General features: G+C 66.9%; 4 protein-coding genes across 10 annotated transcripts; 2 read left to right on the plus strand and 2 right to left on the minus strand.

Moving 5' to 3' along the window:
- Positions 1–1,728: 1,728 nt before the first annotated feature.
- Positions 1,729–3,187, plus strand: PPDPF (pancreatic progenitor cell differentiation and proliferation factor). Its single transcript, XM_021077704.2, has 4 exons — positions 1,729–1,861; positions 2,265–2,345; positions 2,564–2,641; positions 2,727–3,187. Exons 2-4 carry the CDS (start codon positions 2,291–2,293, stop codon positions 2,924–2,926), a joined length of 333 nt encoding a protein of 110 aa, XP_020933363.1. The 5' UTR covers positions 1,729–1,861; positions 2,265–2,290; the 3' UTR covers positions 2,927–3,187.
- PTK6 (protein tyrosine kinase 6) lies at positions 3,022–11,355 on the minus strand. 2 transcript variants are annotated; one of them, XM_021077702.2, is made up of 8 exons: positions 10,601–11,355; positions 9,219–9,340; positions 8,804–8,964; positions 8,130–8,283; positions 7,514–7,672; positions 6,397–6,578; positions 5,566–5,719; positions 3,022–4,873 (listed from the first exon to the last, which is right to left on the minus strand). In XM_021077702.2, exons 1-8 carry the CDS (start codon positions 10,828–10,830, stop codon positions 4,686–4,688), a joined length of 1,350 nt encoding a protein of 449 aa, XP_020933361.1. In that variant the 5' UTR covers positions 10,831–11,355; the 3' UTR covers positions 3,022–4,685. The 2 variants fall into 2 exon arrangements, with proteins under 2 accessions (XP_020933361.1, XP_020933360.1); XM_021077701.2 differs by lacking the exon at positions 10,601–11,355 and having other exon boundaries at positions 9,219–9,771.
- Positions 11,345–22,500, minus strand: SRMS (src-related kinase lacking C-terminal regulatory tyrosine and N-terminal myristylation sites). Of its 5 annotated transcripts, none has more exons than XM_085003911.1 (10): positions 21,969–22,500; positions 21,762–21,831; positions 19,458–19,839; positions 16,393–16,514; positions 15,736–15,902; positions 14,912–15,053; positions 14,672–14,830; positions 14,044–14,225; positions 13,785–13,941; positions 11,345–13,535 (listed from the first exon to the last, which is right to left on the minus strand). In XM_085003911.1, the coding sequence occupies exons 3-10, from the start codon at positions 19,817–19,819 to the stop codon at positions 13,342–13,344; spliced, it is 1,485 nt and encodes a 494-aa protein (XP_084860037.1). In that variant the 5' UTR covers positions 19,820–19,839; positions 21,762–21,831; positions 21,969–22,500; the 3' UTR covers positions 11,345–13,341. The 5 variants fall into 5 exon arrangements, with proteins under 5 accessions (XP_084860037.1, XP_084860038.1, XP_020933364.1 ...); XM_085003912.1 differs by lacking the exons at positions 21,762–21,831; positions 21,969–22,500 and adding exons at positions 20,677–20,957; positions 21,059–21,233; XM_021077705.2 differs by lacking the exons at positions 21,762–21,831; positions 21,969–22,500 and adding an exon at positions 20,958–21,272.
- FNDC11 (fibronectin type III domain containing 11) lies at positions 20,338–23,931 on the plus strand. Of its 2 annotated transcripts, XM_085003914.1 has the most exons (3): positions 21,353–21,396; positions 21,621–21,818; positions 22,843–23,931. In XM_085003914.1, exon 3 carries the CDS (start codon positions 22,846–22,848, stop codon positions 23,848–23,850), a length of 1,005 nt encoding a protein of 334 aa, XP_084860040.1. In that variant the 5' UTR covers positions 21,353–21,396; positions 21,621–21,818; positions 22,843–22,845; the 3' UTR covers positions 23,851–23,931. The 2 variants fall into 2 exon arrangements, with proteins under 2 accessions (XP_020933210.2, XP_084860040.1); XM_021077551.2 differs by lacking the exon at positions 21,621–21,818 and having other exon boundaries at positions 20,338–21,396.
- The last annotated feature ends 969 nt before the right edge of the window (positions 23,932–24,900 follow it).

Consider the following 24,900-nt stretch of genomic DNA (forward strand, 5'->3'; position numbering starts at 1 on the left):
TTGATTTGCAGTAAAGCCCTGATCCCGAATTCATGCCCAAGGGGGACAGGAAGCCGGCCAGGGCGTGACTGCGGTGACTATGGAGGGAGGGTCTCGTTGTGACGTGGGAGGGGTGAGGCTCTGCCCGAGCCAGAGGGGACCACGCGCCCCTCTTCCAAAGTCTCGTCTCAGGCGGATGAGCCATCCAATTGAACTCGCTGCGAAGCACGGCTCACTTTGAAGCCCATGCACTACCTGGCTGGACCGACCTGCCCTTTGCCCGGTGACCAGCCAGGAAGAGTCCAAGGTGGAAAAGTAACGAAAGCCACCTGAGCCAGGAAGCTGCACTTCCCTGCCTGTTCCCCGGGCCACGCTGCTACCCAAGCCGGGTCACAGTTAGGAGGTCAGCGGCCTTGACCCCCACCCAGCCCGATAAAGGATCATGTCCCCCCCACCGCCGGGGCCTTGGTTTCTGAGCAAGTCAGCCTGCGGAACCTGGAGGGTCTTTGAGGGGACGAACTCAGGGAGGCTCGGCAGAGGGGGTTACAGGACCTTCCCGGTAGCTCCTCCCCCCAACCCGCTCAGATTTCCTGAGACCCTCCAACCACCAGGGACACAACTGCCCAGCAGCAAAGAGCCAAGGAGAGTCCAGTGAGACCTCCCCTCCCTGCAGAGGGGGCTTGGGGCCTGGAGGAGGCTGCTGGGGAGGGAGGCTGATTTTCCCGTTGGAAAGGAGGTTTTCCTGGTGGAAGAGCCAGGGTGTGGCAGGGCCCAGGCGCCACGGGGACCATTCTGGAGCTGCCCAGGCCAGGGGCTTCACTTCCAGCTCCTGGAGATCCCCAAACAGCTGCTCTTCACCGCACTTACCCATAGAAGTCATGCCCCTGCACCCAGCTTTCCCCACTCCCTCCCTCCCCCATCCCCCTTGCAAGCAGCTGGATGTGGGCAGGAGCCAAGAACCGGGAGCGGATTCTGGAACCCCCAGAGCTGTGAGGGGGGCGTGGGTGGGTCTGCAGTGACTTCCTTGAAGGGCTGGAAAGTCTGAGGCACACAGTTGGTTCAGGGTACCAGCCAGTGCCGACAGCTGGGCAAGGGCACCTGCCAGCGAGGGCCCACATCTGCCCGAAGGCTGGGGTCTCGCAGGCAGATGCCCTCCCACCTGTCCCGGGTGAGAGTGGGGCGAGCCCCATCCTGAGCAGAGAAAGCTGGAGCAGAGGGGCACTGCGGGGGCTGGGCCTGTGGGGCTGCGGACAACAGCAGAAACAGGCTGGAAGGGCAGGGGCCACGGTTCGGCATATGCTCCCTCCCTCCACGGAAAAAGCTGGAAAGGTGGAGACAGGCGGGGCCAGTAGGGAACCTGGGTCCAAAAGGATGGCCAGAGCCCAAGAAGGGGTCCAAGGGGTGGGAGGGAGGCAGGCCCTGCTCTGGGATTGGGGCGGGGGTCATTTAACCACTCCAGGCCAGGCTAGGCCAGACTCCGCTGTCTGGGCAGCCAAGGTCGGACCGGACGCCGCGCGGCTGGACTTCCTCCGAGGCGGGCCCGCGAGGGCCGGGCCCCGGGCCGGGGCGGGGCCAGGCTGAGCTTCGGGCGGGGTCTGATCGGCTCCGCCTGGGTCTTGGGCGGAGTCGGGGCCTGGCCGGGGGGCGGGCCCTCCTTGGGGCGGGGGCGGGGCCGGGGCCGGGGCGCCCCGCCCTCCGAGACGCGACCGCGGCACCGCCTTATAAGGGGCGGGCGGGGGGCGCGTCCGCGCGTGCGCGCCCCGCGCGTCTGAGTGTGGAGCGGCCGTCTGCGGTCTCCCGGGCAGATGGGTTCCGTGGCCTAGCGTCCCCGTCCCCGCCGTCCGTGATCGTGCGCCGAGGCCCGCGAGGGGTCGCCGCCGAGGTGAGGGCCTGGGCGGCGGCGCGTGGGTGGGGTCGAGCGGCCGGCCTGGGCGGCGGCGGGCGGACGGGAGGACGGACGGTCGGGCGGGGCGCGGGTGGGTAGGGGGCGACGGGCAGAGCCCGGAGCGGGGGTTAGGGGCGCGCCGGCCGCTTCCCGGACCCCCAGGTCGGAGGACCAGCGCACAAAGCGCCATTGTTGCCCAGCGCGGCCGGTTCGGGCTGGTTGGAGCCGCCCGCGCGGAGGGGGCGGTCCGGGAGTTCCGCCGCCCCGCCTCGGCTGGGTAAACAAACCCGGGCACGGGGCTGACCCTGGAGTCCGGGCGGGGCGGCTCTGCCCGGGTGGGGAGCGGCCTTCTCCAGGGGCAGCGGTGACCGGACGGACTCCCCGACCCCCGCGTGCGCAGGTTCCCAGCAGCCCCCAAGCAAGAGCATGGCAGCCATCCCCTCGAGCGGCTCGCTCGTGGCCACCCACGACTACTACCGCTGTAAGTAAGCCCCTTGCCCGCCCGCCCCCAAGTCCCACGTGGGCTGGCCCAGCCAGCTTGTGGTGCAGCCCAAGTTTCTTGAGAGCCCCTCTCTGGGTGCCACGTGCGCCGCCGTGGACCCCTGACCCTGGCCCTGTGCTACCAGCAATGCTAGCCCTTGGCCTGGTGGGCTGGGGGTGCTCAGTGCCCAGTGGAGCTGACCCGGCCTCCCTCTCCAGGCCGCCTGGGCTCCACTTCCAGTAACAGCTCCTGCGGCAGTGCCGAGTGCCCCGGAGAAGCCATCCCCCACCCCCCGGGTGAGTGCAGTTCTGCTCCCCTTTGTACTGGGGGACTGTTGGGGGAGTGGGCTGCAGCAGCCTGACCTCACTCTGCTTCTCTCAGGTCTCCCCAAAGCTGACCCGGGACACTGGTGGGCTAGCTTTTTTTTCGGGAAGCCCACGCTCCCACTCATGGCCACGGTGCTGGAGTCCCCGGGGCACTCGGAATCTGCCGGGGCCTCCACCCGCATGATCACCTGCGACCTGGCTCAGCAGCAGCCTGGCGGCCAGCCGGGCACACCCAACTGCAGGCCTCCCTCCTGAGAGGCCACCACCAGCTGCCAGGCTTCCTTCCAAGGCGCTAGGCTCCTCAGAGCCCCTCCCCTGCCCTCCCCTTCCTGAGACTCAAGAGCTGCAGCTGGAGGCAGCAGTTGGGTTCTTTAATTGAGAACAGCACACCACCAAAAAGAAAGTGAGAGAACCCCGCTCTTGACTATCCCAAGCCACATGAGAGCCTTTCGGACACGCCGTAACCCTGTGCCTTGCACCCAGTGGAAAATAAACACGGAGCAGCCAGCAGGCTGACCGGTGTGTGAGCTGTGTGCGTGCCCCTCCCCCCACGTGGGACGGATGAGTCCACCAACCCCTCAACCTTCTCGCCTCCCAGGCAGCAGGCAGCTGGCCCTACTCGCGGCCCACCTGAACCGGGGCCACCTCGGGTCTGGCCCCGGTTCAGGTGGGCAGGCAGCTCTGGTGCGCATGGAGCCTTGCGACTGAGAAGGGGTGGGGGGCCTTGCTGTTTTGGGGAGCCAGGGAGAGCAGGCAGCAAGGAGCTGGATCTGAAATCCCCAGGACAGCCAGGTCAGGTCCTCTAACTCCACAGGAGGCTCGGCCTCTGGCTCTGGGTTCAGGAGCCCTCCGCTGGAGGGCCCAGTGCCCCTGAAGGACCTTGGGGAGCCATCCTCCCTGAGGACGGGAGCTCACGTGCTGAGCTTCCTCCCCTGCACCTTCTGAGAAGGGTGTCGCTACCCCTGGCCTCTTACGAGAGACACCCAGCAGGGTCCTCCATCCCTGGGACAGGTCCCTGGTGCCAGGCACCCAAACTCAGGCTGAGGGGCTGGGATGGTGGGTCTTCCCACCAGAGGCAGCCCAGCTTTGGGCAAAGTCAGACTCTGAGTGCGGTTGGCGGCGGGGAGGGCCTTGTCCTCTGCTGGCATCCTGGGGGCAGGCATGGGCAACACGTGACCCCGTGGCCAGGAGTGGGGTCTGGTGCTCAGAACAGAGGGTGGTGGTGGACGGAGGCGGGTGTGAGGTCAGGGCTGAGAGGAGAGGCCTCCGCTGGGTGGGTGGCAAGGCTCAGCTGGCCCTGAGGAAGCCCATCCACCTCTGGCCCCCCTCCCCCGCTGCAGGAGTCCGTTACAAAGCATTTGGGTGGCAGGTGGCCCCCAAAGCCTGCCCTCTGTGTCCAGGAGGCTGCAGATGGCGGGGGCAGGCCCCCCGTGCTCCCGAAGCTGGGGGTGCTGTGTGTCAAAGGCTAGCCTGAGCCCCACCCAGTCTTGCCACAGGGTCCAGGCGAGGCCTCCAGATCCCCTGGTGGCAGCTGCTGATTGCCGAAGCAGGTGGGCCGGGACAGCTGCCTGGCCCCAGGTGGCAGGCGTCAGTGCCCCTGTCTCAGTGCTGGGGGGTCTGTGCCCCTCGAGCCCAGGAGTCAGGCAGGGCCAGGTGGCAAAGGGAGTGTGGCCAAAGCCTGGGTGGCAGCGGGCGGGCTTCAGGTCAGGACCAGGGGTAGGCCCACTTCCTTGGGAAAGAGGGCGCCCTGGCTCCTGGAGGCCCCAGAGGAGAAGTTGGCAGAGGAGGGCCTGGCACTTTCAGGAGGAAGGGGTGGTCTCAGTCCCACACTGTCCTGCATGAGCTTCCCTGCCCCCGACGAGCCCCTTCCCGAGAGTGGCTGGTTCCGGGAGCTGTGGGCAAAAGCCTCCCGGGATCAGGTTGGCCCACTCCTGGGATCCGAGGTGGCTCCGGTGTCTCCTTGCCAGGCCAGCCCACTCTGGCCGCCTGGAAGCGCTGCAGGGAGGATGCTGGCTCAGGGCGGGTTCTCGTACCTGGTGAGGCTGGAGAGCTTCTCCCACAGCGCTTGGAAGCTGGGCCTCTGCTCGGGGTCCCTGTTCCAGCAGGAGAGCAGCAGCTTGTATGCGGTGGGCGTGCACTCCCGTGGGCACGGCATGCGGTAGCCCGCTTCCACCCGCAGGAAGGCCTCGTGGTTGGACATGCCTGGCCAGTGAGAAGAGGAGCAGTGGAGGAGGGAGCCCTGGGTTGTGCCCTCGGCCCCGATACTCTTTTTTTTCTTTCTTGCTCTTTTTCTTTTTTTTTTTTTTTTTGCTTTGGGGGCCACACCCGTAGCATATGGAGGTTCCCGGGCTAGGGGTTGAATCAGAGCTGTAGCCACCGGCCTACACCACAGCCACAGCCACGCCAGATGCTTTACCCACTGAGTGAGGCCAGGGACTGAACCCAAAACCTCATGGTTCCTGGTGGGATTCGTTTCCGCTGCGCCACAATGGGAACTCCTTTTTTTTTTTTTTCCCCAAGATTTTTTTTCAGAGTTCCCGTCATAGCTCAGCAGTTAACGAGCCTGACTCCTATCCATGCAGTTGCAGGTTCGATCCCGGGCCTCACTCATTGGGTGAAGGATCCGGTGTGGCTGTGGCTGTGGTGTAGGCCGAAGGCTGCAGCTCCAGTGCGATCCCTAGCCTAGGAACCTCCGTATGCTGCGGGTGTGGCCATAAACAAACAAACAAGTGTATTGTTTCATTTATAGTTGATTTACAACCTGCCGCTCCCTTCTAAAGCCTCCCTTTGGACACTCTGGAGGGCATTCTGGCACTGGGCGAGCAGTGGGGGGCCCTGCAAGGTGATGGCCCCTCCTGCCCTGCCTGTGGTCGGCAGCACGGGGCGCCCAGTACCTGGGTAGGGCATCTCGCCCCTGCTGAACACCTCGTGCAGGAGGACCCCGAAGGACCAGACGTCCGACTTGATGGAGTAGTGCCCGCGGGAGAGCGCCTCGGGCGCCGTCCACTTGTAGGGGATGCGGTGGTCGTGGGAGAGGTAGATGTCGTCCTGCAGTGAGACACGTGCAGCGAGGACAAGCTCGAGGAGCCGGGCGCAGACACGCAGACACGGCTTCCGTGCTGCCACGCCTGGAGCCTGAGCTGGGGCGGGCCCGCCCAGGTGCCCACAGGCCATCCCCCCGCCGGCGGGGGGCGGACTGCAGAGAACCCAGCAGAGAGCCTGCCAGGACGAAGGACAGAGTTTCTCCAAAAGTTGTTTGCGGGGGGAGACCCCCAGGGAGGAAGCAGTGGTCCAGCAGCCACGCGGGGGGACACGGGGTCTGCTTGAGGAGCAAAGTGCAAGGACAGAACCTCGGCTCTGGGCGCAGGACCTGAGGGAGTTTCTCAGCGTGTTCCTGGGAGTCCTGGAGGTGCTGCTGGGCACCTGCCGGCAGGCTGGTGGCCGGGGCGAGGAAGGCTGGTCCTGCCCTCTCTGCCGCCCGCCCCTCAGCAGCTCTTCCCTTCTCCCCAGCCTCCGGCGTGAGCTGGCCCCACGGGGCCGCGCTTTCCTCCTGCTGTTCCTGGACGCGTCCAAGTGCTTCCACCGGCCCCGTCTGGCTCATCCCGGGTGCCACAGACCCGTGTCTCGCCTGGGCATCTCGCCCGACAGAGTCGTGGTTGCCTCAGCTTCCTGTTGCCCCGCCAGCTCCCTGCACCCCCCCTGCCCCCGCCCCGCGCCTGCCCCACCTTGACGAGCCTGGCCAGCCCGAAGTCCCCCACTTTGCAGATGGTGTTCTCCCCCACGAGGATGTTCCTGGCAGCCAGGTCCCGGTGGATGTAATTCTGGGATTCCAGGTAGCACATGCCCTCAGCCACCTGGGCCGCGATGTCCACCAGCTCCGAGACCGGCAGGGCCTGCTCATCAGAGTCTGCAGAGGCAATGGGAGGCCAGGGTGACGGGGCCAGCCAGGGCCGAGTCCTCGGTGCAGACGCCTGCCCTCGGGAGGGGCGGGGGCAAAGGGCAGCGAGCCCGGTTTAAAGTTGGGACTGTGGGAGTTCCGGTTGTGGCTCAGCAGAAATGAATCTGACTAGCATCCATGAGGATGCAGGTTCGATCCCTGGCCTCGCTCAGTGGGTTAAGGATCCAGTGTTGCCGGGAGCTGTGGTGTAGGCCACAGACACAGCTCGAATCCTGAGTTGCTGTGGCCGTGGTGTAGGCGGGCAGCTACAGCTCCGATTCAACCCCTAGCCTGGGAACTGCCATGTGCTGCAGGTGCGGCCCTTCGGGAAGGTAGTCAGGTATCAGAGCTAAACCGTCCAAACGCGCCCTCTGGAATTTCCTTCTGGGAAGCCACACTAAAGCAAAGGAACTCAAAGATGGCCATCTCAGCACCGTCTACAGGACCAAAAACATCAAAAAGTTCCAGCAACAGGCGTTCCCGTCATGGCGCAGAGAAGACGAACCTGACTCGTACCCATGAGGTTGCAGGTTCGATCCCTGGCCTCACAGACGCAGTTCGGATCCCACGTTGCTGTGGCTGTGGTGTAGGCCAGCAGCTACAGCTTCGAGTCAACCCCTGGCCTGGGAACCTCCATATGCTGTGGGTGTGGCCTTGAAAAGGCAAAAAAAAAAAAGTTCCAACAACAAGTGCTTGAGTGCACTTGGCGGTGTCAGAATTTTGTTTCTAGGGAGTATTTGATGGTGTGGCAGCAGCTTGCAGCGATCACGTGGAAAGCACTCCAGACATGGACGTGTTAAAACACACGCCCAGGCACACACATGCGTACCGGAGGCCACTTAGCCTTGAGCACAGACACTTGCCATTTTGGCATCTCTGAAACCGGGCGCACCGTGGCCACTCACCCTGCAGCAGCTCCAGCAGGTTCCCCTTGGGCATGAGTTCTGTGATGATGTACACGGGGTCCCCCAGGGACGCCACGGCGTACAGTGGCAGGATGTGCTTGTGCCGCAGCTTCTTCATGGCCTGGATCTCCGACTGGAATGCGTGCTGGTGCAGGTCGTCTGCGGGGGGAGGCCGCTCAGGAAATGAGTGCCCCCATGACACCCGGGCCCCCCTTCTGACGCAGGGCACACAGCCTGGTCCCCACGGTTTACGTGGGGTCCTCTGTGCCCACCACCTGCCCGCCCAATGCCCTGGGCACCACCAGTACCGTCACTTGGTTCACACCTGGCCCAGCTAGCTCCCTGCAGCCCCGGCCCCGGCTCCTGCAGGGGGTGGGCCCCTGGGAGGTTTGCGGGGAACCTCTTCAGATTCCTAGAGACCTATTTTAATGGCGTTCCTTTCATTTACATTAAGAATTTGAAATTCCCTTTTAAGGTAAATGCATTCAGGTGAAAGAAAGCCAGCAGCTGCAGCAGGTGCCCCATGGTCCAAGCCAGGGTGGCGAGTGGGGCTCGGAGCGCAGGGCCCCCCACCCCGGGGCCGAGGCCAGTTGCCCCCGGCCTGGGGCGCACTCACCTCGGGCAATCACCTTAATGGCCACTCGGACCTTGTCCTTCCAGAGCCCTTCAAAGACCTCCCCGAAGTAGCCGGCGCCCAGCTTCCGGCAAAGCGTGAACTCCTCCCTCGGCCTCTCCCAGTCGTCACAGTGGGGCAGGGGCTCGGGCTCATGCTGCAGGGGCACAGGGCCAGCCCTTCAGGGGGGCCCCACTCTAACCCCTGCAGGCGGACAGCCGCTGGCCTGTCCTCAAGTGTGGACCGCCTTCTGCCTGGGATGTGTGGCCCTGGCCCTCCTGGGGGCTGCCCGTGGCCTGGCCAATGCCTGCCAACACACCCCCCCCCCCACCTGCTCTGGGCCAGTGACATTGGCCTGAGTGCCACTCGTACAGAATTCCCGTCCAGCCCTTGGCCCCAGGCACCCACCAGCCTGGAGACTTAGGGCGTGGCAAGAGCTCCGCTGACCTCTGGCTGGCCCCGGGGACAGTGACTGGGCAAAGGGGGGGCACGTCCCCAGCCCACCCCCAGCTCTGCACAGTCACAGCTCCCAGGCAGCCAGCGTCCCCAGGCTGTGTCCCCAGTCAGTCGGGGTGTCAGGACCCACCCCCACCGCCACCCGAGGGTTCCGGCGCCTGAGGAGAGAGGGCTGAAGCCTGGGGGGGGAGGCAAGGGTCTGGCTGTGGCAGGGGCCCTACCTTCCAGCAGGGCGAGGTCAGCCTCAGGCCGTGGGACAGACTCTGGGCCTTGTGGTGCTCCACGAGTTCGGCCAGGCTGGGGAAGGACACGGCCTCGCTGAGGTGCAGCCGGCTGGCCCGCTGCCAGATCTTGTAGTGCCGCACGGTCTGCCTGTCCCGCACTGGATGGGGGGGCCCGCTCGTGAATGGGCAGAGAGCAGCCCACCCTCGGGGGGGGCGCCCCAACGGCGACCGGAGAGAACCCAGACCGACCCCACCCAACCCACTGAGGGATCAGAGTTCCCCGGGCAGGGCCTGCAGGTCCCAGATGCCCAGGGCAGTGGGGAGCCGGGCCGGGGGTGGGGGGTCTCTGCCTGCAGGAAGGGAGCCCCCAACTCAGGCGCGGGGGCGGGGGGCTGCAGTGGAGGAGGAGTACCCGAGAGGACGTAGTTGGCGCCAGGCTTTTCGCTGGTCCTGACCAGGAAGGCCCCCTGCTCGACGCCTGCGGCCAGCAGCCGGTGTGAGGCTTCTGAGCGAGAGATTGGGCCGCAGAACCACCTGCGAGGTGGGGGGTCCTGAGCCTCGGAGACCTTGGCTGTGCCCCCGCCCTGCCCAACGCTGGCACATGGCTGCCTGCAGACACTCACTGACCCCAAGGTCCCTTCTTTGCCCCTCAACTGACCCCCCAGGGTCCCAAGTGGCCCTGGGGACCCAGAAGTGGACACTACCTGGTGTCTCCTGGCTCTGGGGACAGAGCCACCCCCTTCTGTGGGGACAGCAGCCCCCCAACCTTGGGTGCTGTGCTCTGGCTCCCTGGGACTCACCCACATGCACCCACGCGCACACCCACCCACACGGTGCAGCCACACGCGCCCTTGCTCCCCCGCCCCCAGAGCCGGCACAGGGACAAGCCCTGGACTCCGGAGGGCAGGCTGGGGCCTGCGGTCCTTCCCCGGACACCTCTGCCTCCGTGCTCTGCCCTCTGCACTCCCCACTCCAGGGTCCCGTTAGAACGTGGGCCCCGGGGGAGGGCACGGCCGGCACGGAGCCCGCGGGCCATGCCCACCCCCACTGGTCCAGCACCTCTGGAATCGCTCCCATCCACTCTCCCCGCCAGCCTCCCGCCCCTTCGCACCTCTCGAATGTGCTGAGTCCCCAGGCCTCAGGGCCTTGGCAATGGCTCTGACCCCTGCATTATCACTGCCCAGGGCTTGGCCCGTCCTGTCTGCTGCTCTCTCTTCAGGAGGCGCCCAGTGGAAGGAGCGCACAGGAGGGGATGGGGTGCAATGGGTCTTGGGCACACGGCTGCCCTATGGCCCCGCCCACCAAGAGCCACCTGCCCATGATGGGGCAGCCATGCTGGTACAGGGAGCACGTCCGTGGCCCACACCCAGGGCGGGCGTGTCGCAATGGCCTTCCCGGCTCCTCTGACTAGGCCACCAGTCTGGTTTTGTGTGTTTGGAAGGTGAGTGGAGCTTTGCTCCAACAAAGGCCCAGCCTCGGCCTCGGCTTCCTGTGCAGACCCCTCACTGTCAGCAGGCGGCCCCCTGGGTCCTGACACCAGCAGGTGACTGCGTGGCAGCTGTGGCCTCCCTGGAGATGTCAGAAGCCCAGTGAGGGGTCCCAAGGCCAGGAGGGAAGGTCCAGCCCCACGGAGGGGCACAGGGAAACAAATCCATGGGCCCCATCCTTGGCCAGCTTGGTGCCCCTGTCCCCACCTGGAGCCCAGCCACAGGGGTAGAGTTGTCCCAACAGCCACCCTGCCCTGAGCCCAAGAGGGCCACCTGGAAAGGCTCCAAGGGCCACAGGGACACTCACGGCTCTGACTCCACTGTCTCCTTCTCGGCCAGGTAGCTTTGGGGTACGTAGCCCTCGGCCAGCGCCTGGCCCGCCGTGTCCAGCAGGATGGCCCACCACCACTCCTCCTCCTTCCTGGCCACGTGGAAGAGGTCCCCTGCCCGGAAGCTCAGCTCCTCGGCCGTCCGAGCCTCGAAGTCCCAGAGGCCCATGTACTTGGGGCCCAGGGCAGCCTGGCCCTGGGACCCCATGGCCGGTGCCCTGCCACCTTCACCCGTCCAGCTTCAGGCAGCCCTGGCTGGGAGGAGCCCGTGGGCAGGGCTGACCCTGACAGGCCGTCCCCGCCCCGCTGAGCCGCCACCCACCTTCGTGATGAGGTGGCTGGGCCAGCCACACCTGTGCCACCAAGGATGGCCTCCCCAAGCGCCCTGGGCTCTGCCCTGAGGGCCCCAACAGCCCCCACCCATCCCCCCACGCCTGGGCCAGGTCAGGCTGGGCACTCTTGCCCGCCTGCTGTGGGAAAGCTGCCCAGAGGAGGCTGGTGAGCGCTCAGCCAGGGGGCGAGGCGGGGCTGGAGGACCAGGGCCAAGGCGCTCCGCCCCAGACCTCCCAGGAGACAGCCAGACCCAGGGACAGCCAGCTGGCAGCTGAGTCTCTGCTGGACGCCGAGACAGGCGCTGCCTCTCCTGCTCCTCACCCGCGGCACCTGGCCCCACCCTCCAGCCCCTTGAGGGCTGAGGGGACTTCACATCATACGGCCCCTACTCATTGGCGCTTTCGCTTTTATTGAGCAGCGTGGGGACACCGATCCCTTCACTTTGAGATCAGGAGGGTATGTCTCAGGTTCATGAGTGAAGTGCACAGCCTGCTCAGGTCTGAGCAGGAGGGGCAGGCCCAAGGGGAGGGACAGAAGGGCCGGCTGAGCTGTTCGGCACCCTTGGGCTCCAAGGCCCCCCCACCGCAGTCCACCCTTCACTGTGAGTAGAGTGCTCTGCCCCTCAGGCCTTGGCCCTGCCTGGGAGCCGTGGGCCCACACCAACCAGGAAGCCAGAAGTTTCCAAGGCCAAGGTCCGAGCCCTCCCAGGACACCAGCACCAAACCTGTTGAGCTTGAGCCCATGAGACGGCCCAGGGGTGGAGCAGTGACCGCACCTGTCCTGTCTCCCCGCCCAGGGCATTCTCCCGCCCGCCAGCCCGGCCCCGCACACCATGGTTCCCAGGAAAGAGAGAGCAATCCCTTCCAGTGGTCTGGGAACCGCCCAGAACCAGGCGAGTCTGGCTCCAGCCCTCGCTCTGGGCCCTCCCAGGACAGGACGGAGGCAGGTCGAGGCACAGGCCTAAAGGCTCAGGCCAGACCCTCCCGCCCCCACTGTCCACCCAGGCCAGGGGGATGGTGACCTGTCCCCTCCTGCTCCCCCTGGGCTGCCTCTGCCTATGGTGGCCCCCACCCACCCCTCTGGGAAGCACCCCCCCCAATTTCTCTAACCTGGCACAGACTCTGTTCTCTAAGCAGTCCCTGGGGATTCATTTGTCTGCACCCAAGGGTCCCAGCCCCCTCGGTGCCATCCCATGGGTGAGACCTGCAGTTGTGATGCAGGGCCGACTGGCCCCTGCGGGGTCAGAGCAGACACTCCAGGGAACGATGGGCTGCAGGTGGCCTCTGCCCTCTGTCCCCTGGAGCACGGCTGCCAGGTGGGGCTCCCAGGATGGGGCAGCGGGACCCCTGAAGGCAGACCATCCCCCCGCCTGTCCCGCCCTCCACTGTCCATCTCATGGTGACCAGAGCGGCGGTGTGAGGTGCCACCAACCGTGCAAGTCAAGCCAGCTCCACGCGTGGGGCCTCCTTGACGAGGCTGGAAATCAGCCCGTGGGAGCAGTCACACCCCGGACCCTGCGGCTTCCTTCCCCAGGAGGGTGGTCACCAGGTGCCCACACACCATGGCATCCATGCCCACCCACCCAGCACAGCCAGGCCAGCACCCAGACCCCTGGCCTGAGGCCCGCAGCCTCCCTGACCTTTGCCCCACCCCCAAGAACCACCCTGAGCATCACCTGCCACCCGGCCAACCTCCCAGGGGCCTGGCCCCGCCCCCCACCCCTCTCTGTGCCCCAGTGCCAGGGAGGCAGAAAGGGCTCTTCACGCATCTCTGTGGCCTCTGCCAGCTCCCGCCCATAGCCCAAAGGTCGCGCTGCCTCTGGCCCCCTGTTCTGGGTGCCAAAACGCCCTGGGGTGGCGGCCCGGGCCACGCAGGGGCCAGCACTTCCTCCACCACCATCACCGGGCTGGTGGACCATGCCATCAGCTCCAGCGCCTGTTCTGGTCTGGGGCTGAGGCCCAGGGGCCTGTGGCGGCGGCAGTGCCCAGCCTGTGCCGCGTGGGCCCCGTCCCCAGGTCAGCCTAAGCCCCAGCACCGCCACTTCTCAAGGCCACGGAGGGACTGTGGAGAAGATTGGGAAGCCGGCCCTCCCGCTCCTGAGTCTGGGAGGGAGCTGCCGCGCTCGGGCGCTCAGGGCGACAGTCACCGGCAGGAGGCTTCTCCAGCCAGCATGTCCCCGAGGCCAGAGCAAACGGCCGAGGGCGCCGCTCACAACGGGCGGAGGACGCCAGCCCGTGCCCGCGTCCGAGCGCTGTCTGCATGTGTCACATGTGCGTGTCAGGGCGTGAGGCCCACGGCCAGAGGCCCCGCGGGCGGGCGCCAGTGTGACTCGTGCGTGTCCACGGCAAACACTGTCCGGCGAGGGGCCCCCGAGCGGGCGCGCGGGTCACGTGAGGGCCGGGCGGCGGCGCCTGCCCACAGCGCCCAGCCTCCCCTGCAGCGCCGCGAAGGCGGGCCGCCGCTCGGGGCAGCCGCTCCAGCACTCCAGCATGAGCGCGTAGACCTCGGCCGGGCAGGCGGCGGGGCGCGGCAGACGGTACCCTCGCGAAATCTGCTGCAGAGTCTCGTGGTTGCTCATTCCTGGGGCGGGGCCGGGGAGGGGCGGGGTCAGGGCGAGGGGCGGGGCCGGGGCGGGGCGGGGAGGCGCCGCCTCCCGCCGCAAGGGGGTCACCGTGGAGTCCCGCCCCGCCCTGGCCAGACCCTGCCTTGGCACTTCTGGGGTCAGCAACGCCCGCCCGGGACGGGGTGTGCCTCCTCCACTGGGTTGGCTCCCCCTTCCTCCCTCAGACCCCGCCTCAGTCTCCTCCCTCGGGGCGCCCCGAGATCCACCTTCGTAGGGACACTGGCCGTAGGTGAAGACCTCGTAGAGCAGGACCCCAAAGGACCAGACGTCTGACTTTGGGGAGTACACGCAGTAGTTGGCCGCCTCGGGCGCCGTCCACTTGACGGGGATCTTGGAGCCGCTGCTCGGGGAGTAGAAATCGTCCTGGGCAGAGGGGAGACCAGCGGCACAGTGGGCAGAGGGGCGCCCCCCAGCCCCACCGGCCGCTCGGCCGGCCAGCGGTCTGTGGCCAGAGCCCACACTGACCTTGAGCAGCCGGGCCAGGCCAAAGTCGGCCACCTTGCAGGCTAGGTCGTCGCCCACAAGCACATTCCTGGCGGCCAGGTCCCGGTGTACAATGCGCTGCTCCTCCAGGTAGCTCATGCCCTCAGCCACCTGGCAGCCAAAGGTCAGCAGGAGAGGCGGGCTCAGGGCCCGGCCTTCGGGGCCTGCAGGTGGGGCCGACAGTCAAGGGTCACAGGCGTCTGCCCCAGTCACTTCCCACTGTGCCTGGGTATCCTCTGCTCTCAGATGGGTGAGAACAGCGCCGCCCACCGAGGCTGTCATGGGTACCGTGTGGCCGCTGGGGCAGTGGCCACTCAGGGCAGCCCTCTCACTGGCAGACCAGCCAGGGTCCCCAACCAGAGACAGAAAGGGGCCAACATGGGGAAGGGACAGGTGCGGCTGGGCTGGGTCCATGCTGACCTCACACAGGGCTGGTGACCCAGAAGAACAGGTGCTGCCCAGAATTGCGGTGCCCAGACCCGGCCTGACCTCGCAGGGGCCAGAGACCCCAGGACCACCTGTGCCTCCGATCCAGCATCCAGGACAAAGGCCCAGAGCCCCGGTCAAGGCCCTGGCGGGAAGGGGAAGGTGGACGGCCGCAGAGACTCACTGCCTAGGAAGGCCCGCAGGCTGCCCTTGCGCATGAGCTCGGTGACAATGTACACGGGATCGCCCGCGGAGCACACCGCGTGCAGCCGGATGAGGCGCTCGTGCCTCAGGCTCTTGAGCGTCTGGATCTCCTGGGCCAGGTCAGCGAGCTTCATGTCGGCTGTGGGACAGGGCAGCACTCCAGGACCCGCCTCTGCCCGCTGGCCCACTGCCTCTGCCCGGGCTCCGGGGCCCCACCCACCTGCTTTGATGACCTTGACAGCCACGGGCACGAAGCCAAGCCACAGGCCTTCCCACACCTCCCCGAAGTAGCCTCTGCCCAGCTTCCTCCGCAGAGTGAACTCAGAGTGTGGCCGCTCCCACTCGTCCCACTCGGGGGGCTTCTGCCGGGGGTTCAGGACACTCGGTGCCTTGGCCTGTTGTTGCTCCTGGGCAGACTAGGCCCTCAACCCTGCACCCCAGCACAGGCTCAACCCTCGCCTGGATGGGCAAGGGACCCAAGTGCCAACCTCTGGGGGCCTGGCTCTAGTTGTTTCCGGACCTAAGTGGCACCTTTGCCCCAACAGGCATCGGACCACAAACACTCGTTTCTGCCCCCGTCCAGGCTGTCATTAAGAGACCAGAAGAACCAGATGGCCGTGCGGCCCCTCGGCAGGTCAGCTCACCCAGGACTGTCACAGAGATACCGAGGCTCCCTCGAGGACAGGGTGGCACCGCCCCACCGGACAAGCATCTCCTCCCACAGCCTCCACACTGCCTGGGGCTGCGCTGCGGTGGGCACCTTCCCAGGCCCCGCCCTGCCCTCCCTACTGCTCTACTGCAGAACTGGGCAGGGCAGGCGGGCATCCTACAGGCCCCGGCCACCCCACCCCAGAGACAGAGTGTAACACCAGGGCAGGGGCAGGGGCCCAACCGGGGTGGGGAGGAGGCCCTGGGACCCCTCGTGCTCCAGGCTTCATCGGGTCCCAGGCAGCTCCCAGGGTCAGGCTGGGCCAGCTGGTCACATGCTGAGCAGTGCCTCAGGCTGGGCAAGCAGCAGCCTGGCAGGCGGGGTGGGGGGCCCACCTGGGGCACGCAGGGCTGCAGCAATGGGTTCTGGGTCCGCTTCCAGTTGGCCTTGTAATAAGCCAGCAGCTCCTCCAGACTGGGGAAGAGCCGGTCCTTCTGCAGGTAGAGGCTGCCGTCGGCTGCCGTGGAGACGCGGTAGTGGCAGACTCCGGTCTGGGCCCGGACTGGGAGGGCGCCGGGAGGGCGGTCACGTCCTGGCTGCAGCCTGCCAGGACCTTCCCGCCACCCCAGCCATGAGACCCACACAGCCCTTCTTGGGTCTGGCTCAGACCTGGCCTTGTGGCCTTGGATGGCCAGGCTGCGTGGACGAGGAGGGAGCTCAGGCTGCTGCAGGCCAGAGCTCAGCGAGGGGGCCCCTGGCGACAGCGGGCGCAGGGCATAGAGTAGGCACTGGCCGGTGCTGCGTGAATGAACCGGTCTGCGGGTTGGGGAGGGAGCGGTGGGGGGTGAAGGCAGTGAACGGGCAAGCTCAGGGTGGGTGAGCACACGGGCGGGTGATGCAGGGCAAAGAAGCCCACGCGTGGGTAAATGAGTGTGTGCGTGGGCACACTTGCAGGGGGACCCAGACCGTCAGGCCCCAGGTGGGCTGCGGGTTGGCATGGCCTGGAAAGCAACCCCCGGGCCAAGGGCAGTCCTCAGCGGGGGGCCGCCTACCTGACAGCGAGAAGTCCCCATGGCTGCTCTCGCTGGGCCGGATAAGGAAGGCCCCGGGTGCATTGGCGGGGGACAGGAGCAGCTGCTGGGCCTGGGTTCGGCTGATGCCGCTGAAGTACCAGCTGCAAAGGGCGGGCAGAGTGGTCCCCACACAGGCCCAGCCCCTGCCCACCGCTCCCACATGGGTCAGAGGCCCCAGACACCCGTGACGCATGGCAGCAGGGCCAAGGCCTGATAGTCTGTCAGGGCAGAGGAGCACCTGGCCCCCCATGCAGGAGCCCAGCCCGGAGTCTGCTTGCACCTGCCCCAGCCCCGGGGCCCTGCCTCTGGAGTTGACGGGCTCGCGTGGAGCTGACAGCCACTAGTAGTGACCTGTGTCGAGTGACGGTCCGCGCACCTCAGCCACAGTCTTAACCCGCCAAACTCCCCTGCCATGGGGAGCGGCCCCCCAGGGCAGCCAGGACGTGGGGGCAGGGGGACCGGGGGCCAGCAGGCTGGGCACAGCCCGCATGCCTTGGGAAGCTGACAGGGGGGATGAGAGAAGCAGGCCTCGCCCTGGAGTGGCTGGGAGAGGCTGCGGAGAAGCCGGGGGAGGCCGAAGGCACAGCGGGTCTGCCTCTGCACCCACGAGGTGCTCGCTCCCGACGCCAAGAACCTGAGGCCTCCCTGGGGCGCCCAGGCACCCACTCCTCCGTCCGTGCAGGATTCCCAGGCACCAGGAGGTCATACACCCGAGCTTGGGGCCGGGCAGGGTGGGGGCCTGCCCGGGGCTCCCCCACCTGACACCCCATCGGGCGGGGAGTCCACCTCAGTCAGACCGGGTGCGGCTCCCTGGTTCCGCGTCCTCGGAAGGAAAGCGGAAAGGCTCGTGGGCCCACTCCATTGCCTGCGTCTGCTCCCCGAGGCCCAGGTGGGGTTGCTGCACGCCTGAGTCAGCTTCCTGCCCTGAGCCTCCTGCTTCCTGGAACCTCCAGAGACGCAGTGGCCACCTGCCCCCCACCCACAGCCCCTCAGCTACCTTTTTTTTTTTTTTCTTTTGGCCACACGTGGAAGTTCCCAGACAAGGGATCAAATCAGAGCCACAGCAGTGACAATGCTGGGTGCCTCACCACTAGGCCGCCAGGGAACTCCCCCAGCCAGCTTGACAGGAGGAGCACGGGGACCTGGGAGCTGTTGGGGGTGGGCTCTCAGACCACTGGCGGGGGGCAGCATCAGCAGGGATCCTGGGGGACAAAGGGGGGGTGGGCTCTCAGACAACAAAGAAAATCAACAAAAGGGGGGCTCGGCCCCAAAAGAGGGGACCAGGAAGGCAAAGCTGGGCAGGTGGATGCTGCTGGAGCTTGGGGTGAGGGTGGGGCCTGGCCCGGAGGCCCTGGGGAGCCATGGGAAGGGGCCAAAGTCAGCTGGGAACTGGGCTGAGGCTGGTGGGAGAGGAAGCTGGAGACAGGAGGAGGCAGGGTGATGGGGACGTTTCTTCAGAGGCCTGAAGAACATGGAGAGGTGAGGTCGGGGTGGCCTAGGGGTCAGGACTCGGCACTTTCCCCACTGCAGCCTGGGCTCAACCCCGGGTCTGGGAACTGAGATCCCATGTCAAGCTGCCGCACGTCGCAGCAAAAAATAAAAAGAGAAGCTCGGCAGACACACGGGGAAGAGTCCAGGACAGTGATGACCTGAGTCCCCCAAAGTGAGACCTGGCTGGGTGGCAGGCTCAGGGGAAGCCAACGCCCTTGAGCAGACTCTGATCTGGGAGGCACTGGGCCCTGCTTTCTGGGGCCCTCGGGCCACTGGGAAGGGGCCACAGGGACCTTGCCGGGACAGCAGTGCTTCCCCACCCCCATCCTCCCAGACCCGCTTTAGGGGTGGGGCCTGAAGTCTTTCCCCGGGGGCGAGGGGCGGTGGGCGCCTTGAGACTAGACGGGCCTCAGCAGCTCCTGAGCGACAAGGCCTCACTGTTGGGGCTGAGGGCTGCCCCTGACCTGGCCGGCCTGGGGACAGCCAGCTCGGTGTCTGGAGCTAATGACACAGGGAGTGTGGTCACCCTTCCACATCCAGCCCAGGCAAACAGTCAGAAGCTCTTCCTCCCGGGCGCCCCCCCCCCCCGCCCCCCGGATGCTGCCAGCCACCTCCACGAGGCCCAGCTTGGTGCAGGATCAGAGGCTCATGGCAGGGTGTGGCCTGGGCAGCCCTGTTCACCCACCAGCTTCTGGCCCCTTGTCAGCCAGCATGTCACCTCTGTGCAATGGGGCTGGGAAGCCGAGGGTTCCGAGCCCGCGCCCCATCTGCCCGAGGTCAGGGATCACAACGGCCACGACATCCAGGGGAAAGGTAGATAGAGGCACGCCCAGCGCTTGGGTTGAACGCTGGAGACCCGCGTACCACGTCCACAGCCACATGGCGAGGCCCTGCTCAGGGCCGGCACACAGCCGGGCCAGGAGGCGACACTGTCCTGCAGCCCCCGAGCTGAGCCGAGAGATCGCCTCCTCCAAGGAGCCCCGCGGGTGAGGGCTCCCCTGCTGCTTCCCCCAAGATCGCAGGCTGGCGGGCAGCGAGCCAAGGGTCCTTGCCGACTTCTCTCCGCCTGGGGACTGTCCGACCCCAATGGGCCTGTGCACTTGGGGATGGGTAGGCTCCCCACCAGTATCCTCCCCCCGACAATGCTCTTTGGAAGTAACCCCAAAGGCCAAGGCCACGCCTGCCGCATCCCTGGTCCAGGGCAGGAGGGGCGAGTCCAGCCTCTCAGTCACCACCTCACCCCCGCAGCACAGGATGGCCTCTCTGGAACCGCAGCCCAGACCCCCAGACCCCGGCCCTGCGAGCAACGACCACTCAGCAAACACTGCTTCAGGCCAGAGCTGCATCCGCCACCCACACTGCCCAGCTGACTGACGGGGGGCTCGATCTCGCCACTCCTGCCAGTCACTGCCGCTGCCCGGTTAGCAGCATCAGGGCCAGGGCCTGGGTGCTTGCTCCCAGCCGGCCGGCAGGCCCTGCAGGACGGGCGCCCACGCGCGGTCCCCAGACAACCCTGCACTTACTCCTGACTCCCCGCAGCCCGCGGTACTCACGGCTGGTCCGAGAGCGACTCGGGGGCGGCCTCCGCCACATATGCGATGGGCACCAGCCCGGTGCTGGGCCAGCCTGAGAGCCTGCGGGCCAAGACGTAGCCGCCCTCCTCCCTGAGGGCACAGAGCCTGTCCCCGCGGCGGACGCTCAGCTCCTCTGCGCTCCGCGCCCTGAAGTCGTACAGCGCCGTGAAGAGCCGCGCGGGCGCGGGGCCGCTGCGGGGCTCCGAGGCGGCGGCCTCCCCGGCCGCGGGCTCCGGCTCCACGTCGGCGTCGGGGTCCGGGAAGGGCGGCGCACCTGCCGGCCAGATCTTGTCCCAGAAGGAGGCCAGGAAGGTCAGGCGCTTCCTGAGGAAGGACTCCATGCCCTGCGGCGTCCCAGGCTCTGCGGGGGAGAGAGGGGACGCACGACGGGGCTCCGGGACCCCGACTAGGAGAAACTGGAGGGGCGGACGGCCAGCGCTGGAGCCTCGCTGCGAGGCGTCCCTGCTGGCTTGGGGTGTGTGTGTGGGGGGGGGGGTGGCAGTCGTTCCAGAGGCCCCGCGACAAGGCGCGTACAGCCCCCGCCCGCCCCCTGCGGATGCTCAGACCCGCGCAGGGTGGCCCTCCAGCCCCGGCCTCACGACGGCCGCTCCTCTCCCAGACCTCCAGGGCGTCTCTCGGGCAGGACTGCTGCCCACCTGCCGCGGGCGGCTGGGGTGCTTGCGGCCCCAGGATGGGCGTGGCCCTAGGAGGGACCTGGGAGAGGGTTTCCCCAAACCGGCGTCGGGGCGGGGCCAAGGGGGGGCCTCGGCGGGTGGGGCCCTGGTGGGTGGGGTCTCGGGCGGCAGCGGCGACGCGGGAGGTCCGGGGGGGGGGGGAAGGAGCCGCCCGCGCGCGTCTGGACTTTGTCAAGGTCGCTCTCGCGGAGTGATCTCGAAAGACAGCTCCGAAGGTTTCCCCTTGGGGGAAACCGGAAAGGGCACTTTTGATCTGTTTTTGTTTTTTTTTACAACGGCAGGTGTATCTACAATTATCTCAGACTTGAAAGCTGAATTTAGAAAAAATTAGCGGAGGAGGGAGACATAGGGAAAAAAAAAAACTGTGGCCCGAGACGGCAGAGGTCCAGGACGCGCCTGGACCAGAGGAGGGGGGCCTGCCCTGCCCCCACCCCTCTCTGTGGGTCGGTTGCAGGGCTGGGATGGGAGGCTAGCCCACCCCTGGACCTTCAGACAGCACCCACCTTTCCAAATAATCCAGCTCTTGCCCTCAGACCCCTAAATAAGCATAACGGCTAGAAGTACGGAGTTAGAGCCCATGGTGCCCACCCACTCCCTCCCAGGCCAGACCCCCGGGGCCCAGGCCTGGACCCAGGGGATAGGCTGGTGGGGGCTTAGGGGCAAAAGCCGAGTGAGGTCAGCGGGAGGGGTGGAGGCCCCCGTGCGGAGAGGTTCTGTCACCGAACAGACTGGGAGCGGGCCTCAGGGACAGGCGCCCTATCCTGGAAGGGTCCCCACCAATAACCTGCAAGGGAGAGGGGGCGCCAGGGATGTCCTGAGGCTTGAGGAGATTTCCGGCTGGGGCAGAGGTCGTGATGCTTAGGTTCCCAGGGAAGGGAGCGAAACCTCTGGGCAGTTCTGTCCAAGCTGAGACCAGGGCGAGGGACGGGGCTGGTGACTCATCCGGGACAAGCGGTTTGTTCGGTCCGGGTCCTGGGCCTGGGGGGCGCGCCCCGCGCAATCTTCGCACCTTCCTGCAACTCTTCCAGCCTTCCAGTCCGGACCCCCGATCCCGCGCCCTGGCTCCCCGCCCACCCCGCCCCCTCCCCGCCCCCTCCCCGGGCGGTCGGGGCGTCACAAAGTCCCCATGGCAACTCGCGGGGCGCCGGGCGGGAGGCTGGAACCGGCGGCTCCGCACGCACACACAGTCGGACCGCACTGCTCCGCCGGCGCCGGGAGGCCGGGTAAGTGTGCGCGCGGGAAGGCTGGGCGCGCGGGGAGGCGGCCGGGGGTTGGAGGACGAGGGGGTTGTGGCGGAAGTGGGCGGGTTGAGGGGAAGTGGGTCTGAGGCCAGGGGTGGGGGGTGGGGGTCGGGGTGGGGGGGGTGTAGGTGTGGACAGGCAGGCCAGGGGCCAGGGCAGGCGGCTTCTTCCCCGAGTTCCCCAGCGGCCCCTCTGCGGTTTTCCAGCTAGAGACTTGGGCCCTGGCGAGGCCTCTGAACTGAAGCCAGATCTGGAGCCTCTGGAGGCGGCATGAATCTGTCCCAGGCTCCAGCCAGCGCAGGACTTTGCCAGGAGTCCAGGGGTCTTGGTCTGGGTTGGCAACTCACCCCAGACATCCTCTCTGCAGTGCCCAGGGCCTGGTCCGCCGCCTCTGCCCCTGGAAGGTCAGGGCCTGGCCTTTGGGGAGGGAGACCGACTTGGGTCCCGAGCCCACTCTGCACCTTAACCGTGCAGCCTTGGATGGCTGCTCAGCCTCTCAGCTCCTGTTAGGGATTCTCCCACCCAGGTGAAGCCACTGGGTCTGTCTCACTGACCTGGAGGCCAGCTGGGACCGGGGACAGCAGCCAGGGAGCCCCAGCCTTGTGGCCAGGGACTGGGGCCACAGCCGTGCCCAGCTGTGGGTTCACCAGGCATCGTTGGACACTCAGCTGGGAGCCCGCGTGGGAGAGGGTGCAGGAGGAGACTCGGGTTCTGGCGTCTGTGGCTGCGGCAAAGCCTGGACGGAGAGCAAGCTAGCGAGCTCTGTAGCCCCATGCACCCCCTCTGTGAGGCAGGGTGCCAAGACCTCACCATTTGGGGCTTTGCTTGTGGAGTCAGCTCAGCAAGGCGCCCGAGGCCCCAGGACACAGCCGGGCCCGGGAACTGGCAGGATTATTCCCCTGGGTGAGGCCAGGGGCCACCCACCTCCCTGAGCTCGGCTCTGCACCTACAGAGAGGCAGGGAGGGCCTGCAGCACAGAGGTGTCCCCACGGGTTCGGGTGCTGCTCAGACAGGATCGCCCTGGGTCCTCCCAACTGCCCAGGGGAGCAGATGTGGCCTCACAGCTGCTCCGTGGGGGTTCCCCGTGGGGGGTTCTGGCCCAGAGCCCACGGTCACTGCCCTGCCCTGTGTCATCACAATCCATCAACAGAGTGTCACACCCTCAAGTCCACTTTGACCCAGATGGGCAGCCTGCCCACTTGGCCCTCCAGACAGCCTCGTTCCAGAAACCAGCCCTCACCCCAAACTCCTTCCCCGCCTCCCACCACCAGCCCCCCAGGCCAGGGAGGACAGAGGGCCCGGCCGGGGGGTCAGTGGGCCTGAAGTCACCCCCCACACCAACGCTGCCCCAAGAGAGCCCCCGGGTGGGCAGCAGAGGCCAGTGTGACTGTTGCAGCTCACGCCCCGCCCTCCATCCCCTGCTCCCAGACCATGAACTTCCAGGTATCAGGCCTGGGCCTGGACAACATGAAGCTGGACTGTCCCCAGTCCTTCCTGGACCAGGAGGAGGAGGCCGAGGAGGCCGAGGATCAGCAGCTGCTGGAGCCGGAGGCCTGGCGCACCTACGTGGAGCGGCGCAACGCTCTGCGCGAGTTCCTGACCTCGGACCTGAGCCCCCACCTGCTCAGGCGCCACCACGCCCGCATGGACCTCCTCCGCAAGTGCTCCTACTACATCGAGATCCTCCCCAAGCACCTGGCTCTGGGCGACCAGAACCCGCTGGTGCTGCCCTCTGCCATGTTCCAGCTCATCGACCCCTGGAAGTTCCAGCGCATGAAGAAGCTGGGCACCGCCCAGACCAAGATCCAGCTTCTGCTGCTCGGGGACCTGCTGGAGCAGCTGGACCACGGCCGCTCCGAGCTGGACGCCCTGCTGGAGTCGCCCGACCCGCGGCCCTTCCTGGCGGGCTGGGGGCTGGTGGAGCAGCGGCTGGCGGACCTGGCGGCCGTCATGGACAGCTTCCTCGCCATGATGGTGCCAGGGCGCCTGCATATCAAGCACCGCCTGGTGTCTGACGTTGGCGCCGCCAAGGTCCCGCACATCCGGCTCATGCTGAGCACCAAGATGCCCGTCGTGTTTGACCGCAAGGCCTCGGTGGCCCACCAGGACTGGGTCAGCCTGCGCTGGTTTGTCACCATCCAGCCGGCCGCGGCAGAGCAGTTCGAGCTGCGCTTCAAGCTGCTGGACCCGCGGACCCAGCAGGAGCGGACACAGTGCGGGGCCATCCCCGTGGCCGCCTGCACCGTCGCCGTCCGAAACCTGCTGCCCAACCGCTCCTACAGGTTCACCGTCAAGAGGGCGGAGAGCTACACGCTGGTCTACGAGCCCTGGCGGGACAGCCTCACCCTGCAGACCCGGCCAGGGCCTCCCGAAGGGCCCGCTCCCGGCCGGCTGGGCAAGCTCAGCCCACCCCTGCCCACACCTTCCGAGAGATGATTTTCTAATATTTATCCACTAATAAAGAGGAGTATAAACGCACACACACAATTAAAGAAACAAACCTGCTTACGTTCGAAAGGCGGCAGCAGCCACGTGAGTGTCTTTCCTGACGCAGCCCCAGGCCCCCCCACTCCTGCTCCCTTCTGCGGGGGGAGCCCCCGCTGGCCGCTCCAGGAGCCCAAAACCCTGGAGCGAGAAGTCTCAGCCCTGGCATGGGGCTGCCACCACCAGGATGGGAGCGGCACCAAGGCTCTGCCCCCCACCCCCTGCCCCGGGGACTTGTTGGCAGCACCCCCACCCCTGGCTGTGGGGACAGTGGAGCCCCGTCACAGTGCCGCCTTGGGACCTGGCGCAGCCTCCGGCTCTCTTTCCTGCCCCCTAGCCTGGGGCTCCCGGGGGGAGGCCTGTACCCTGCGTCCCGCCCCAGCACTGCTGCCCTCAGCGTCACTGAGCCTGCGGCCGAGGCCAGAAGGACATTCTATTTTTTGTTTTTTTAATGAAAATAAAAGTCTTGTCTTCTCCCCCAAAGAAGCGGAAGTTCATCTGCACCCCATCCCAAGGCGGGGGAGGGGCCTGGCAGGGAACCCTGCCTGGCAGGTTCCCCCCGATACAGGCCAGTGCACAGCTCCTGTCGGGGTCACCCCACCCCCCCAGCCCATCGCCCCGGGCCACCCTCCACGGGGTCATGTGACCTCCGGCTCGGCCAGCAGCGCCCCCACGCACACGTCCACTTCCTGAGGGGACGCGGCCTTCGGTCTACCTGCTCCCGCAGCGCGGGCCTGTTCGGGGCGGCCCCAGGTATGCGGGCTATGGCCAAGGAGGACAGTCAGCTGGAGGGGGCCGGAGCCACCCCAGTACCCCGATAACCGCCTCTGTCACACCAGGCACCTTGCGGTGGCCTCCGAGAAGACAAGGCGTGTCTGGGGCAGGGTGGCCCCGAGCGGAGCCCCTCCCCCACCGAGAAGAGGTTTGGCAAGTGGGGACCCCAGCTGTGTCACAAAGGCCCAGCCCCACCCTCCCCAGCTCCAGACAGTGTCCTCAGCGGGG

Source organism: Sus scrofa, chromosome 17 (assembly GCF_054392235.1).
Source record: "Sus scrofa isolate SSC_HxYL_T2T_F1_AM1 chromosome 17, Sscrofa_HxYL_maternal_Yorkshire_Landrace_v2.0, whole genome shotgun sequence".
NCBI classification, from domain to species: domain Eukaryota; kingdom Metazoa; phylum Chordata; class Mammalia; order Artiodactyla; family Suidae; genus Sus; species Sus scrofa.

What these genes read in the sequence shown, in the direction of transcription:
- PPDPF (XM_021077704.2), top strand. Translation starts at nt 2,291, where the DNA reads ATGGCAGCCATCCCCTCGAGCGGCTCGCTCGTGGCCACCCACGACTAC. An exon ending in CACCCACGACTACTACCGCT is followed by an intron (nt 2,346 to 2,563) that starts GTAAGTAAGCCC and finishes CTCCCTCTCCAG; the next exon opens with GCCGCCTGGGCTCCACTTCC. An exon ending in AGCCATCCCCCACCCCCCGG is followed by an intron (nt 2,642 to 2,726) that starts GTGAGTGCAGTT and finishes TGCTTCTCTCAG; the next exon opens with GTCTCCCCAAAGCTGACCCG.
- PTK6 (XM_021077701.2), bottom strand. Translation starts at nt 9,612, where the DNA reads ATGTGGGTGAGTCCCAGGGAGCCAGAGCACAGCACCCAAGGTTGGGGG. An exon ending in GGCTGGCCAGGCTCGTCAAG is followed by an intron (nt 5,720 to 6,396) that starts GTGGGGCAGGCG and finishes GTCTCACTGCAG; the next exon opens with GACGACATCTACCTCTCCCA. An exon ending in GGGCGAGATGCCCTACCCAG is followed by an intron (nt 4,874 to 5,565) that starts GTACTGGGCGCC and finishes CTCACTGGCCAG; the next exon opens with GCATGTCCAACCACGAGGCC.
- SRMS (XM_085003910.1), bottom strand. Translation starts at nt 19,819, where the DNA reads ATGGAGTCCTTCCTCAGGAAGCGCCTGACCTTCCTGGCCTCCTTCTGG. An exon ending in GAGTCGCTCTCGGACCAGCC is followed by an intron (nt 16,515 to 19,457) that starts GTGAGTACCGCG and finishes CGCCCTTTGCAG; the next exon opens with CTGGTACTTCAGCGGCATCA. An exon ending in TGCAGCCCTGCGTGCCCCAG is followed by an intron (nt 15,054 to 15,735) that starts GTGGGCCCCCCA and finishes AACCCCCGGCAG; the next exon opens with AAGCCCCCCGAGTGGGACGA.
- FNDC11 (XM_021077551.2), top strand. Translation starts at nt 21,028, where the DNA reads ATGCTTAGGTTCCCAGGGAAGGGAGCGAAACCTCTGGGCAGTTCTGTC. An exon ending in CGCCGGCGCCGGGAGGCCGG is followed by an intron (nt 21,397 to 22,842) that starts GTAAGTGTGCGC and finishes CCCTGCTCCCAG; the next exon opens with ACCATGAACTTCCAGGTATC.